Genomic DNA, 16,571 nt, shown 5'->3' with positions numbered 1-16,571 from the left:
TATATGCAGAACATTTAAAAAATATAACATTTTGTAACAATTGTAATAAGTAAATTTTATTTAAAATGTCACAGCATCATATTTTTTGTCTTTAATAATTTTTCTTGATTTTCTAATCATTTAGAGATAATTGCTCCGTCTTCTCACCGTCCCTATTGATTCTAAAGAACAACTTTCAGAGACTAACTTAGAGAACGTTCTAAAATATACCAAATATAAGCGCATAAAACTTATTATTGGCGTCGACTCCAACGATCACCATACCATTTGGGGTAGCATAGATATGAACAACAGAAGTAAGTAACTTTTTGATTACCTTGGCCTAGTGAACTTGATTTATAGCCCATCCATCAGAGATTTGACATCTAAAAATTATACGAACAAGCTGAATTAGCCGAACAAGCTGAGGATTTCTTAACACTTTTATTTGTCTCTAAAAGGCCCTTTACTACATGTTTTTCCTAGCACTTCCTCTCGCACTCGCACGACAATTTTACTGTTGGCTTTCCACCAGTCATTTACCGTATATTTTTTCTCAAGCTCTTCTAGTACTTTACTCTTAAAGACTATTGCCAAATCCTTATCCTTTAACTTCCACCACTTTACTTTCTGGTGTCCTACTTGCTTTTCTTGCTACCTTATCTTTGTCTGCGTATCCACTATCACCGGTCGGTGTTGACTAGCTACACACTCACCCTTTATCACTATACAGTTCGTAACCTCTTTTAGCTAACTTCTTAAACACAGCACAAAATCTATCTGACTTTCTAGTCCTCCGCTACCGTCTGTAACATACTGGTCTTCAGTCTTCATAAATATTAATGACAGCCAAACCTCATGCCACTACAATGTCAATCAAAATATTTCTTTTATCATTTCTTATTCCCACCCCCAAACCTTTATAAACTATTTCTATTCCTGCTTTTTCTGTACCAATATGTCCATTCAAATCTCCTCCAATAAGACACTTTTCGTCTACAGGAATTTCGAACATCTCGCAATCAAGGTTCCTCCAAAATTCTTCCTTTGTTACCCTTACAAGATGTTCCTTACATTCGTTGTTCAAAATAGTACCTACTCCATCTCTGCCGTGACTGTTCGAACTACTATACTTTAACTTACATCCATCTCCAAGATCTCTCGACTTATAATCTTTCCAACGAATTTCCTGCATACAAAGTACGCAAATCCTTCTCCTCTGCATGAAATCGACGAGCTTTCTTCCTTTGCCTATCATGCTTCTGACGTTGAGAGTTGCAACTCTCAGGACTGGCTTCTTTGGTCCGTTCCGTAATCTAAGGGGTAGCCCCAGCTCACTTTTCACAGGGGTCAGGCAAAGCTGCAACTCCGCGTCGCTTACGGGGAACGCCGTAGCCTCTAAACTATTTTACATATTTCTTCTTTCCATGGTTTTAGCAAGGTTTTTACTGTCGGATGCTCTTCCTGACGCAAACCCTCCTCCTTTATCCGGGTTTGCGATCGGCACTAATAATTACAGAGTTACTCAATTCACCTCAACTATCAGAGGCGGAGTACGAGTTTACGAAGGTAATGAGACCAAAAAAACCTTTTATTTTCGCAAGTGGGATAAACAATTAGAATTCTTTAAAAACTATTCAACAGATTAGTCCCATCTTTTACACTTATAGTAACTACAAAAAAACTCTTGTGACATATGTTTTCAATTTTTTTTTGTTTATTTTAACAATTATAAACAAAATCCACAAGGAAAATAATTCCTGCAGCTGGCTGTATACCACGTATCACAAAAAGAGGTTAATCTTTGTAAATGGGTATAGTTTATAAAAACCCTTAAAAGGGCTACATTAAAAACACGAACGTTTTCGGAACAACAGTTCCATCATTAGGTTAACAATACCTAAAATAAGTATAAACCATTTAATTAAAGTAAACGTGGTTTAAAATTTTGACTAAGGTTAAAAAAGCAAAATGGTTATACTTACAGGTTACCATGCCTGAGCCACCAAAATATTAGGGTAAAAACCCTTTAAAATATATAATGTTACCAAAGATTGTACATGATGTTGTTAATATTATTTGATGTTTAATATTTTAATTAAATTTTACTTCAGGTAACATACACCCATGCTTTAAGTGAGTTCCAGTGTCCGGAGAGTAAACCTCTTCAAACGGACTTCAGCTGGTAACTGATTGACAAGATACCCATGAACGGTGTCGAAAACAAAATGTCAATGTACCATGAAACAATATTAGTAAACATAGCATTACTACAGCCAAAAGATTCAAAACTTTGATGATGTTAAAAATAATAACAGCAATCCAGGTGTTGGGATTCAAAAAATTTTTAATTACATCTTTTATATCCAATATTAAATAATTAACTTGTCTTACAGACTGGGACGACTCCTTGTTTTTCCAGTCTGTAATTCGTTTCCCTGATGCCTGAAACAGCAGTCGCTGCTGTAAACTCCTTCTCTGCCGCAACGCGAACAAAACTTTTTCCATGGGTTTTCGCAGTTGTTACGGCTGTGACCTGGCATCTTGCATCTAAAGCATGCCGTTTTCGCATCGTACTCTGCTTGGTCCGTGCGTTTCCAGTTTCCACGGCAAATCTGATTTGCTCGGGTCTTTTCGTCTTCTAAAACTTCGTATTCTTGGGCTAAATCTTGTAATTCGGCTAAGTTTCCGAAATCCCGGCGGCGAGCATAAAGCTTATCTTATATTCTGGTAACAAATTTTTGTATATCCTTTCGAGTTCTTGGTTTCTGGGAAAAGATCATTCTCGTCTGATTATTGTTTAAATCTCCGTGATATATCTATCTACTGGTTCGTTTTGTCTCTGTTTTCTGTTTTGGATTTGCTCTTCTAGTTGTAGCAAATATCCCCTGGGATAGAAAGCTTTTTTAAAATCTTCGCTGAAATCTGTCCATGACTTCCAATTTTTGTTATTGTTTCTGTACCATAACAAAGCGTGGTCTCCTAATAACTCTGGTAATGCTCTTAGTAGGTCTTGTTTATCGATCTCGTAGGCCAAGCTTAATTCGTCTATCCTCTCTAAGAATTCTATTGCATCCGAATGTTTCTTGTCGAAGTGTGTGTTCTACTTTCGTACTTGATTTAGCAACTCTGGTTGCCCCATTTGTTTCGTTATTGTTAATTCCTGTAATTGTCTTCGGATGCCCGAAATTTCCTGGGTCAGTGTGTCGGATTCTGTTCCCTTGGAAGTTTTTTCTTTTGGGATTGTTCCTGTAGCTTCCTCGCGATTTTTAAAATAAGTTCTGACTCGTGCTCTCAATTCGTCGACGGTTCCCTTGGGATCTAAGCCGCATTTTTCGGCCTCGCTCTGCAATTCCTCTTTGCAAAGTCGGTTAATCCACGACGTACCTGTTACTGAGTCTGTGTCTTTATCTGTCAGCATGTTATTAATTTTGCTCGGGCGGCAGTTTGTGATGGGTAGCTCTTTCGGGGCGACAGACTCAGTAAAACACAGGTTGAAATAAAAAATAAATCTATTAATTTAGCATATATAAACAATAAATAAAATAAAATGAATTCTACGCCGTACATACAATAAATAAAAATGAAGTGAATTCTACGTCCCCGTCTGGGTCCCGCGATGAATGAACTCCCCGGCGAACGTCTATAAAAGAAAAGAAATTAATTATTACTAATAAAGAAATGAAGTAGGTGAAGTCGATCACACGCAGACTTATGCTTGCGTCCGCTTCAATTCAGCGGGGGCTCCGAACGCACTCGCAAATAAAATATTCGGCTGTGCAGACCCACGGCAATGTTCAATACACAATACCGATGGGTTTCGCTTGGTTAAGGACAGAGTACGATCCTCAATACGGAAATCTCTCTGTCCGCGTTGGCTCGCAGGTTCACTACACCGGCGATTTAGGGAGCCTAGAGCGCTAGCTACTACAAGACTGTCTAATTTCGCTACTCACACGCCTTAAATAGCCGCTACAAATCCAACTTCGTCATCTCGTTGTAGAAGTGGATGCGCAAATATTGACACTTCCACGGTTCGAACTGTTAAACGATCAGAACATCGTTACAGCGTACAGATTCTTGGTAAATCGATTTTTTTCCGTTTTCCTCACTCTACGTGGAAGGTTTTAGAGAAAAGGCCGGCGGTAAAAGTGGTAAACTTTATTGCTTGTTTTTATTGGAAAAAATTCGTAAATACATAAATTTTCGACAAAATTCAGCTTGTTCGTATGATTTTTAGACGTTCAGTGGTCTTTTCGTCTCTAACGACTGGAGTAATAGCTAATAGCTGTATTTTTTCATTGGTTTATTTGTTACGATAGTTTATTTTTTATAGAAAATAACACATAAAATACAAGTTGAGATGTTAATGATTTTTCAATAATAAAAAGTGTAAAATTAGTATATAAAGTTGCTCAAATATCCATCTAATGCTTGTAATTTTTATAATATTTTAAATGTTTCACATAAATCGTCAAGTATATTCCTTATTTCCAAAACAATAAAATATTTTGCAAAAAAAAATATCTTTATTATTTGTCCCGTTTCATCCTTAGCTCTTCAACTTAAAGATACAGCCAATTTCCCAGCTTTTCAATAAAAGCTGATGGGTCTTCTTGTGACTGCAATTACTGACGTTATTAAACAAAAAGAAGGAGAAGTTTCTAAGCCACGTCCGTATTGCTGTCGTGAATGGAATCGTTAAGATAACAATCGATAAGATGACAATTATGATAGCTAATGAAATTCCTATACCAAAGCAGTGCAACGATAATAGGTATTCATTAACATTATATTATGAAAACAAAGATACGCTTATTCACCACCTTGGATAGCAATCACAGCCGTATACACACGTGTTTCAAGCCAGGGACATATTATTTATTATACTTTGATGTATTTTTGGATCATTTCAGTTTCATTTTCATGTTCCGTTTAATAAGTTGGCGGAATTTTACTGAAGTGTACTGTTTACACACATCATTTCTGTTTTATTTAAAATTTCAAATTTGCTTCAAATAAATACAACGACGTGTAGTCATTACAACTTCATTAACCCTCTACTGCATGAATTATTGCAAACATGAAATAAAAAATATTTTTATGTATTATTTATGTTACATTAGTTATAGACAATTCCTTTTTTCATTATAACATAAAAATACTTCACACTTTTTACATTTGGTGTAAGTTTTTTTTTGTATATATTTGACACTGTTCGCAATATTTTTACCATTCTGGCATGTGTAAAATGTTGTCCGTACGCACAGAATTTAACGGTATATCTCAGTGGCGGCCGGTCAGGGTCGGCAGTGCCGACCCACACCTTTATAGATATTATAGTTTTTTTAATATTTAATTTAATCAGTATTTTAATAATTAATTGTGGCAGGTAATCAGTTGATGTCATTTGTTATTGAGAAATAAAAAAATATCTGTGAGATAATAAAGACTAACTTTTATTCATGATTTTTAAAAGAATTCGACCAATTCGACCAGACTAAATTTTATTCATGGTTTTTAAAAGAATTCGTCCAATCTGAGCGTTAATCCATCCGCCAGTGAATTCTTAAAAAGGCACGTTTTGAGTGTTCGGCACGCCGATCCCAACCTTGACGATTTACTTGTAAAAATCAACGGAATATTAGTTGATTAGCAACCAAATATACATTTCTTTTCATATGAACTTAATTACCAAGTACGGCAAATTTAAATTTGCCGATGCTTCATTGGGATTGGTGATTGGTCGCAAACTGTACATTGCCAGCGCGGGATGAAATGTTATTTCATATAAGAACGTAAGTAGTAAAGTGAAGTGATATTCAATGCACGAACTAACCTTTCTTTCTGTGATTAATTTTTATTTTCTAAAGTAATACTGTGATACGTTACGTCTGCCGTAAATAGTTAAAGGTTAAAGGGTTTTTTGACATATTAGAAGTTTTTTTTTAAATTAAAATGTAAACAAATTCAGGTAAATTAACCTAAAAAATGCAAGCCATGGGAGAAACTGTAAGTATTGATAAGTCTGATATTGTAAATTATATTTTGCATAATGGGTTTTCATCTATTCCATACGAAGAACAAATTGTTATTAAAAATAAGGTGCGTCCTTTGCCTAAAATGTCCCGGCTTATAAATATTAGTGCGGGTAAGGGAAGTAATAGATCATTTTCAGATAATTGGTACAGCAAGTACTCATGGCTTACCGGGAGTGAAATAAAAAACAAACTTTTCTGTTGGCCTTGCATTTTATTTTCGACAAATAGGGGCAAATATCAAAATCCGTGGTGTGAATCTGGTTACGATGATTTAAAGGAATTATTTAGGGCTTTACATAAACATGATATTTCGAAAGATCATACTTACAGCCAGATTAAATTAGATTTATTTGGAAAACAAAATATCTATGTTTCATTAGATAATGCCCAACGAAAATGCTATTAAACATAACGAAATTGTAAAAAATAATCACGCAGTTTTACGTCGTTTAATTGATATTGTAATTTTTTTAAGTTGTCAGGAATTATCTTTTAGGGGACACGATGAATCGGAGCATTCGTTAAATCAAGGTAATTATAGAGAACTAATAAAAATGTTTAAGAAATACGATTTGGAATTTTCTAATTTACTTTCTGACTCGAAGACATTTAGCGGTGTATCTAAAACAATCCAAAATGAATTAATAGAATCAATTAGTTACATTTTGAGTAACTTTATTGAATCTGAGATTCAGGAAACCATTTGCTTTTCACTAGAAGTAGATGAAACTACCGACATATCATGTCATTCACAATTATCAATTGTTGTTCGATACGCGTTACGTGGTAATATCTATGAGAGGTTTTTAGGTCTTACAGACGTGAGTAAAAGCCATAAGGCAGAATATATTTTTGGTGTTTTAAAGGACAGATTAAAATTTTTTGATATCAAAAATAAATTGGTAGGGCAAACTTATGACGGCGCTGCCGTGATGTCTGGTGAATTAAATGGTCTCCAGGCAAAAGTTAAAACTATTGCACCGCAAGCTTTATTTACTCACTGTCATGCGCATAGAATGAATTTAGTTTTGCAGGATACATGTAAAAAAATTAAAGAATGTCGTCTTTTTTTGCCAGTTTAAGCGGATTTGCTTCATTTTTCTCAAGCTCGCTTAAACGGACTAATGTTTTAGAACGGTTTGTTTCGAAAAAAATGCCAACAGTTTGTAAGACGCGATGGAATTTTAAATCTCGGTTAGTTTTCACTGTAGCAGATTTTCGTGAACAGCTTTTGGAAGTTTTTGATTTTATTATTGAATGCGACGATTTTGAAAGTGATGATATCTCGATCCGTGAAGCAATCTGTTTGAAAACTTTATTAAATGATTACTCTTTTAACATACTTTTAAATATTTTTAAGAAAGTGTTTATCCAAACCGATTTGATATTCAATGTTGTTCAAAATCAGTTAACTGACATTATTCATTCCAAAAATAGAATAACAAGACTGGTGCAAAATCTCAGAGATTTTCGTAATGATAGTAATTTCCAGTATATACGCAGTGACGTTTTGGACTCGCTTGATATTTCCGAACCCCCAAAAAAAAGACAAAGGCATGACACAGAAACAGATCTCGAAAAACGAGTATATTTTGAAATTTTGGATACTATTATTATGCAAATAGATACTCGTTTTTCGAATTTTGAAGATTTGCTAATTTTTGACTTCTTTGACGATTCAAAATTTAAAAGTTACGCCAAAGAATTTCCAAGATATTTATTAGATAGGTCAATTAAAAATTATCCATCATTCTTTAATAAAATAAAATTAAAAAATAAATTAAAAGTTTTATATGCTGATCCAAATATTTTCGGAAGGTGGGATAAGTTACAAGATATGTATAATTTTATATACTGTAATTCATTACAACAAACTGTTACCGAAATTAATAAATTATTGTCATTAATTCTCTCATTACCACCAACGTCTGCCTCAAATGAACGAGATTTCTCTTGCCTCAAAAGAATCAAAACGTATTGTCGAAATACCATGAAACAAGAGAGAATGGCAAGCTTGTCTCAAATGTCAATAGAAAAAAAACTTTTAAAATCTCTCCAAAACTCTAATAAATTTTACGATGACGTTATAACCCATTTTGCTACTTCCAAACAACGTAGACTAGAGTTAATTTATAAACATGTTTAGGTTCTAAATTTATAGGAAAAAACAAAAAAAAAACAAAAAAGAAGACAACAAAAAATCTCCTATGATGATTGAAGTCTTTATTAGACGGTATACCTATCTGAGGAGACAAAAAATACCTTGCCGACCTTGTCTCTCAAGCCACGAGCCGCCACTGGTATATCTTAATGTCTTGCAGGAGTTTTTCTTGTTCTTTTTGTTGGTGTGGGGTTATTGTCATGAGACTGAATAGCTCATGAATGTTAAGTCCTGGGACAGGCGGTACAAGGTCTCATGGCATAGGTATAGGTGAAGTACTTTAGATTAGGTCAAGATGACACTGTATTACTGAAAGTAATAATAATAACGATATACAACAGTCCGTATTAAACATTATTCCATTGGTTAACGCAGGTGGAGTTCCTTGACGACTAGACATTGGAGTTCCTTGATGACTAGACGTTGGAGTCTCATTTTGTCCTACTGGACGACCTCTCTTTCTTGGTAGTGACTTCCCAGATTTACATAAATATTCAGAAACGGCTTGTTTGAAGTCAACCCATGGGAACTACCCATCGGTATTATTAACTGGGACGTATATATCCCAGTGGTAGCCTATGAAAAAAAGTCCAAGTGTTCTTAAACATTTATTTAACAAGTGGAACTTGACACATTCTGCACAATGTTGTGGTTGGTTTTTCTATTTTCCGTGGGAAACACCTTTCACAACATCGACATGTTCCCTCTTAACTGGCAGATGTTCTCCTACATTTAATATGCCTTTTGTCCTCTTGGACAACTTTCCCGTCTACCTTATTCTTATGTGAACTTTTCACATAGCCTTTCAAGTCAAGGTATATTTTTTCCGATAAAGATCATTGTGGATTACACAACTGTTTACAGCAGCAACCATAATTAGTCAAAAAAACATATTTTTCCACTATTTTCCCGATCTGCGATGTATGTCGTATAATCTGCCATTTGGTCTACCAAATCCACTATTTCCATAAAATAGTTGTAGAAGCTAATTGTCTCTGGGCAGGCAACTTCTTTTCAGACCCATCCTTATCACGATACAGTACAGTTTTAAGGCCAACTCTATGACATTTACTAAGAATTAGGACTTACTTGGTATCTTGCCACTTCGCACAAATTATACCATATTTATTTATTTCCAACAAACTCAGATTGTCCTCTTATCAATTTTTTGATGAGTTTTGGTAGATTTTTCTTGTTTGCAATACAGAGGGAAATAAAATCCATGAGCTTCACTGAGGAAAAAATATGTCAAAGCATATAACCAAGTCCATAGACTTTATTGTACTAGCTAATTTATGGACAACTCTCTCACCAAGCTCTCCATTAACTTGTCCGTTTTTCTTCCCGGCATACACATTTATATCATAGATGTAACCAGTTAAAGCGTCACTTTTTACCCATATTGAAATGCCCCTTTTCACAGCATTCATCGGTAAGTACTGTTACAACGCCCTTTAAATTTCACCTTGCTTTCATCAGTACTCTGTCTAGAAGAATCAGTTCAACACTTTTGAAATGTATGCTTTAAACAAAATTACAATGTTGTCTACGTAATACGTCTTAAGAGAATTTTAATTTTCTGGATCATTCATGTACATTTTTGATAGTAATAATGATAATCTATTTCTAGAAATACTATTTTTAATTAGTATATTATCAACGTAAGCAAGGGTTGACCAACAGTGTCGAAGTGCAGGCAGAATGTAACCTATAACAAAAAAACAACCCAAAAATTTCATTGGAGGAATCTGGAATCTTAAAAAAAAGCTGTCGTTTAGGATAGACAATATTATATTTTCCTCTTTGTTTCATCAATTATGACTACGAGATTTTCAGCTTTATTTCTCTGTCCCATAATTTTCGTCATCAGTCTCAATAGGATTTGGCTCACTTTTAATGTATGAAAGGTTATTGGCTAAAGATTAAAGTTCCTTTTTAGAATGCTTTCGTTTCGACATACTGCAAAAAAAACCGATCGGTTAAATATGTCCCGTTTAAAAATTGACTGGGACATTATAGTCCCACTAGAGTTATTCCTAGAAAATCAGGAATATTTCGAGCAAATATATGTTAGAATATGGTGTATCACTGAAATAAATGCAGAAAATATTCATTTACTCTTCAAAAATTTCGATGAAAACAGTAAAAAGTGAACATTAATGCATTGAAAATTGAAACGTCGAGCACTTGTGAAAATAAATCTGTAACTGATGCCGGAGGTCAAGCAGTATTGTCAATTCAGTTTTATTTTCTTGTTTCTTCACTAAAGGACGCGTACTTTTAAATTTTTTGTGGGATATATTTATCCCGAGAGGGCGGAAAACCTTTCAAAACATTAAAAATTACATCATTGCACAATACATGATTTCTTCCATTGTAAAATATTCTGGAACACGTCGATATTAAATAGATTGTAAACAAAGAACGAATTGACAAATTGAAACAAAACTCCACACAGATGTATATAAAGAGTGTATCAATATAAAAAAAGAAATTGGGCTAGTAGCAACGCCCCCTCTTATTGAAACGCAAAACTTATTCAGCAGCCTATTATTTCGTTTAACTTTAAAACCCAAATAAGATATTGTTCTTCATGCAGAGTTCTACAAAAAAATCGCCATTCAATTAAACACTTCAAAAAGTATTCATAAAACGAATACTCAGAAAAACAAGATACAAAATTGTATAAGTTTGACATAATTATCTAGTATTATATAACCACAATAAAAACAGCCAAAATCCAATACCTCGGTCACATCATGAGGAACAATGAAGTATATTGAAGATGAAATATAAAAGTAGAAGAAAAACGAGAAAGAAAACCGTTTCCTGGCTGAAAAGTCTACGTAGGTATATGTGGTTATGCGTGGTTCAACACAACAACCACAATTCTTTTCAGAGCAGCAGTTTTCAGAAACATTGTCATGACGGTGACCAACATCCGAAATGGATAGGCACTACAAGAAGAAGAAGATTTAGAATTATATTAATATAACTTCCATATTCTTTTATCTACATTTATATTGGTTTGTATATCAACCCCATTTCTCTTTCACTGAATAAAACGATCAAAACGAACGTTTACATCTGAAATATAACAGCAGACCACCCGAAACAGATTGTTATTTAAGGTCCGTATTGTTCAAATAATTAAAACAGTGTGAGTTCAATCGAAACTTAAAAAGAGCCGGGGTATACAGAATATAAGGATATAACAGTCAAACGAACTAAGAGAAATAAATAGAGGGATATTCTCTAAATTCATGTAGCATTAAGACGGTTGTTCAGTAATATCGTCTTTATTTAAATTGAAATCCAAAAATTAGAAATATAGTTTTTTTTCTTGGAATAAAATCTAAAAAACTCTCATTCATAAATCCAAGATCTATATATTGTTATTACTTTTTTATTCTTTTTATTAAAAAGTTTTTTCAGTTTAATAAAAACAATAGAAATTTCTAATCTTACCAGATCTATAAGCTATAGTTTTTAGGCAGACTGTGTCACGCGAAAGGCAGCTGATCATGAAGAATACTACTATAATAGTTTTTGTCCTACCTGAAACAAATTACAAAATTAAATATAAAATACTTAAAGAGAACTAAATATTAAATATAGAATGTAACAAACTTCATTTGACAAACGTCAAAATGTTCTAAGACATTCTTTAAACATTGCTTAGCTGAAAGAAAGATATTATATTGAACTTGGAGAGTTACCGACAGGAGAAAACCTTTTGTTATAATTTTTGCACAATGAAGGTACTGGGAAATTTCTTTAAAGATATTGATTATAAAAGTAATAAAATTAATTGAACACATAAGTGGATAAAGGTGAAACATTTTTATTTTGTTTTTGATTCCAATGAATGATGCCTTGAAAAATATATAATTTTAGGATTATTTTTTGAACAATTGAGGCGGTAACTATAATAACCAAAGGCCCATAGGCGTTCTTCAGGAGAACACAGAATTGAATTCTTTATGTTGTTCTCTGTCAGTCTACCAATTTTTTGTACGATATTACGGTTTCTTACGTTGGTACAACACTGTTTTAGTGAAGTATTGGCACAGCTGAGAATTATTTGTGCCTCTAAATTAACTCTGTTTTGGTGAATTTCTGACAATGTGATTGAGGTTATGTTATATTTTCAACTGTAAGTTTAAATGCATTTTAAAGTAATGGATAGTCGTAAAGCTATTTTAGATAAAGTGGTGTCAAAAGGTGCCAAAAAGAAAATTTTTCAGAAAGACTATTGGAAAGAAAATCTGACAAAATCTAAGGGATAGAGTGGACAAGAGTATGTGTCAAAATTTACGGCAAATATTGTACAGAATAAGTTATGTTCTGCTGTCCATAAGTGTTGTGTAGAAAAATGTTTTGCAAAAATAACTTCGCAAGATCAAAAGCGTTTATTTGGCTCTTTTTATAAAAACGGTAGCAGGCAGCCAACTAAAAATATTGATGAACATATTATAAGAAGAAAGTCACAGGCTGGGCTTCAAATATAATACCTCCGCCTTAATTACAATATTAAAAAGAAACAGCAACGTTTTGTGAAACTAGACTTTTGTGTACGTAACACCTTTATCCCCTAGCTTTAAACTACAAATCGTTAATGTTTATTCTCAGATTTCGACGTTTACATCTTAAGAAATTATGAGGAATTATTTTATTATTACTTTCTTTGACGGAAAAGATTTGATTTCACGTTCAGGACTTCTACCCAGTCGCTGTTTAGAGACTGTTTTCACAGCAAAAAAATTAAATAAAAAAAGAGAAAGAGGTGCACATGCGAGCCTCCTAACAGAGGATAAAAAAATAATAGCCCTACAGTGGAACGATAGTAATATTGTGAATTTGTGAATTTGCTGTCAAATAAATTTGGAATAGCACTGATTTAAAAAGTAGGAAGGTATTCAGTTGCAGCTAAAACAAAAGTTGACATCATCCAACCTAACCTTACAAAACATTCATAGGAGGTGTCGATTTATTGGACGGACATATCGAACATATGGACGGTTTAATGTTTGTATGAGTAATGCGTAGATCCTTGCTAGACAATATGGTTACAAATACCATAACTTATATTTTCGAAGAATGGTGGTACTGTCATTGTTACAAAAATATGTAACCCAGTTACCATCACGTTCTTCTATTGTACCAGAAAGTCTAAAATCCAGTGGACAACACCTTATAATATGTGAAAAATCAAGACATCGTTGTCAAGTGTAAAAATAAGACAGTTAAAGCATGTCAATGCTGAAATATCTCTCTGCATGACAAATTCTTCAAGGAATATCACAAATAATTTATTTGTTCTTTTGTTTACTTTTTAATTCAATGTTCTTTGTTTACTTAAATTTTTTTTTTCGAAATACTTTATTAGTAATTAAAAAATATCTCTTATCCTTTAACAAGTAACAATGAGTATCAACTAGTGTTAGAACTGGTGTGGTGTGGACTCATACATTGCATGGGAAAGTAGGATTAATAGAAGCAAGTGGTATAGAAGAAACAAGTGGTATAAAAGTGGTTATATTTGGCAAAAACCAGAGATATAACACCTAAAGAATTTATATCTAACGTTGTCTTCATAAAAAAATACAGTGAATGTGATTGTAGCTATATTGACCAAACAGGTTAGTTGCTAAAACAACGCATAACACAAAAGTAAGTAAAATACAAAGAACTTCATACAAACCGGACACAATTTCGAATTTTAATACAATAAAATCAAAGTTTTGTTAATCGAAAATACATTTTAATTGAAGCAACTTTAAATACGGACTTTTAAATAAAACCTTTAAATAATTTAAGTAATTCTCACACTATGGTACCAAATAAAATATTTCTCCGTTTTTTTCTCTCTATATTTTTATCCGAAACACTTAGGATAATAATTAAACTGTAAGTTTAATTATTATCTCTTTAAGATTGTTTAGAACGAAGGAATGTCCCTGTATTCGACGTATTTCTCCTGAGAATGACCTGGTTATTCAAATAATGAAAATTAATCCTATTGTTAGAGTTTCGCAATAGAAACCAGGAAAAGCATATTCGCTTTGTCTTTAGGACATACTAAACAGTTTTGTTAATTTTCAATAAGGAATAATTTCGTGCAAGTTTAGTTGTTATTGGGTTCAAAGGAAAGTTAGAGAAAAGCGCTTGCCATAAATAGATAGTATATATCTAGACATTATTAGTTGGTAAGGTTTCTGATTGGGAATGGCCATTATTAGTTATATTAGGCTTTCTTGTTTACTCGGGTTATATAACAGAGAGAGCATAAGAAAACTTATTGAAATAATGAGAAGAATAAGTGTATTGGAATCTTAATAAGAAGAAATAGTATAAGCGCAGGCGAATATATATGTAGAGTGGATCAAAAGTCTGGACACGTCTTATTATCTCTTAAATCGGTGAACCGAATTCTACAAAAATCGGGATAAGCTTATTCTGCGATATGGAGATATCAAATTTGATGCTTGTAATGTTGCTAGATTTACCATTTGTCTGGTAATATTATTATTTGGTTTTTTAAATACAACAACCTATATATTGTACCTTTATTAAAATTTCCACTTCAATACCAGTTCAATGACATAGGGGAAAGGTGGGCAAAATAAGGAACTTAAGGTTTAAATTGGGTTTTAAAACAAATCTGTCAAAGTCTTGAAAAAAGGCAAATATTATTGTTATAGTCGTATCTATTTATTAATATAACTTAAAGTTAAAAAAGAAAAAGTTTTTCTTATTATATGAAAGAACAGAAAATAATGTATATTACCCCATTTTTCCGTCGGTTAGGAAAAAAAAGGGTACGAAATTGAAACCAAGAAAAACTTATTGACAAAACTCTTTTACAAATACTGCTTCATTATCCTCCTCGTCTACACCTAAACATCAATTGTGAGTCCATTTATGGCAACTGGAATAGCTTATCCATCCCTATGTAGAACTTGAATAAAAGTCTCCACAGTACAAGCAGTCAGTGTCACTATCTTCGCCTTCTGAATCTGAATCTACTTTTTTATTTTTTTAATTTGGATTTTTTACTCGTCTGTAATTTGGTTTGATCATCACTTATCTTTCTTTTTACGAATTTTGCCTCCATAGCCTACTTTTTTCCTGTGCCAATTCCGCCTTCTGTTTTGTAAGACCTCAAAAAGGCAGCTTTATCTCTTGTTTACTGCTACAATAGCAGCGCTTAAAGTAAATAGTCAATGCTAGATAGCTTAGGGACTTAAGAACTTAAAACTAGAGTCACTTTCTTTGGAGGATCTTGGTTGCGGCTCGGGAGCCTTTCTGAAGGACAAACCTAATTCAGGCTTGGGAGTTTTTCTTCTAATAGACTCCATAAGAGGATTTACTTGATTTTCAGGTCTACTGGGCCCAAGTTCTATTATTAGTTGTAGCTGATGGCAAAAACTGGAATCATTTGAGCTTTGGGTGTACAGGAGAATTCTGAAAATATCATGGACAGAACACGTCACAAACAAAGAGGTTCTGGGAAAGATGAACAAAGAAATGGAAATTTTAAATACAATAAAAACAAGAAAATTAGAATATCTCGGACATATTACACGTGGAGAGAAATACACCTCGCTCCAACTGATTCTGCAGAGAAAGATCCAAGAAAAGAGAAGCATAGGGAGGCGTAGAATGTCATGGCTGCGCAACCTGAGAGAGTGGTACGGATGTACATCAAATGAACTTTTCAGAGCAGCCGTCTCAAAAGTCCGAATAGCTATGATGATTGCCGACCTCCGCCACGGAGATGGCACTTGAAGAAGAAGAAGAAGATGGTAAAAAATCTGCTTTAGAAAAAACGGCTATATTTACAGGCCACACGCTGGTTGCTTGAAAACCATTTATCACAGAAGCCATTGTAGATGCTCTTAAATATGCGGCACTGAATAAGGATAAAATTTGCTGGAATGTTACTACTCTTCCAGGACGTATTCTAAGACATTTCCTCACTTCGTCGTCATAATATACACGTAATTGCTTCATAGGAAAACCTAGAATTTCCATCGAACAGATTAATTAGGCTCATTGTAGTTCCAGGTAATAATACTACAGCAGGGGTCTTCTTAACCTAAAGAGTCATTCCCAAAAGACTCCAATAACCGTTCTTTTTAGAAAAATTTTTATTATTTTAAATTTCATGCTGAAACTGAATTACTGCCTTATTGGTTGTGCTACTCACAAAAAACCGATGTTGCCGAGCTACAAGCTGAGCTCAAGCTCAGACTAGACTTCACACATCGTACCTCTACGATTGTTACCGTGGAAGTGAAGCAGTCAGAACATTTAATCTCCCACGAGTGGAGAAGGAAAATTTTTTATTTATTTTATGACTAAATAGCCAATATGAGAACTCAGCA

The 16,571-nt window shown here is 33.6% G+C and overlaps 2 protein-coding genes across 2 annotated transcripts in view; both read right to left on the bottom strand.

Moving 5' to 3' along the window:
* Positions 1-16,571, bottom strand: part of FMRFaR (FMRFamide Receptor) — a 694,226-nt gene that overhangs the window by 510,904 nt on the left and 166,751 nt on the right. The window lies entirely within an intron of this gene.
* On the bottom strand, positions 836-1,237 carry LOC140438566 (uncharacterized). Its single transcript, XM_072528228.1, has one exon. The coding sequence runs from the start codon at positions 1,235-1,237 to the stop codon at positions 836-838; it is 402 nt and encodes a 133-aa protein (XP_072384329.1).

This window comes from Diabrotica undecimpunctata, chromosome 4 (assembly GCF_040954645.1).
Source record: "Diabrotica undecimpunctata isolate CICGRU chromosome 4, icDiaUnde3, whole genome shotgun sequence".
NCBI lineage: Eukaryota > Metazoa > Arthropoda > Insecta > Coleoptera > Chrysomelidae > Diabrotica > Diabrotica undecimpunctata.
Note: the sequence above shows the minus strand (reverse complement) of the source record. Positions and strands in the feature narration are given on the sequence as shown.

Bases quoted from the DNA above. Each gene is read 5' to 3' on its own strand.
- LOC140438566 (XM_072528228.1), bottom strand. From the start codon at position 1,237: ATGATAGGCAAAGGAAGAAAGCTCGTCGATTTCATGCAGAGGAGAAGG.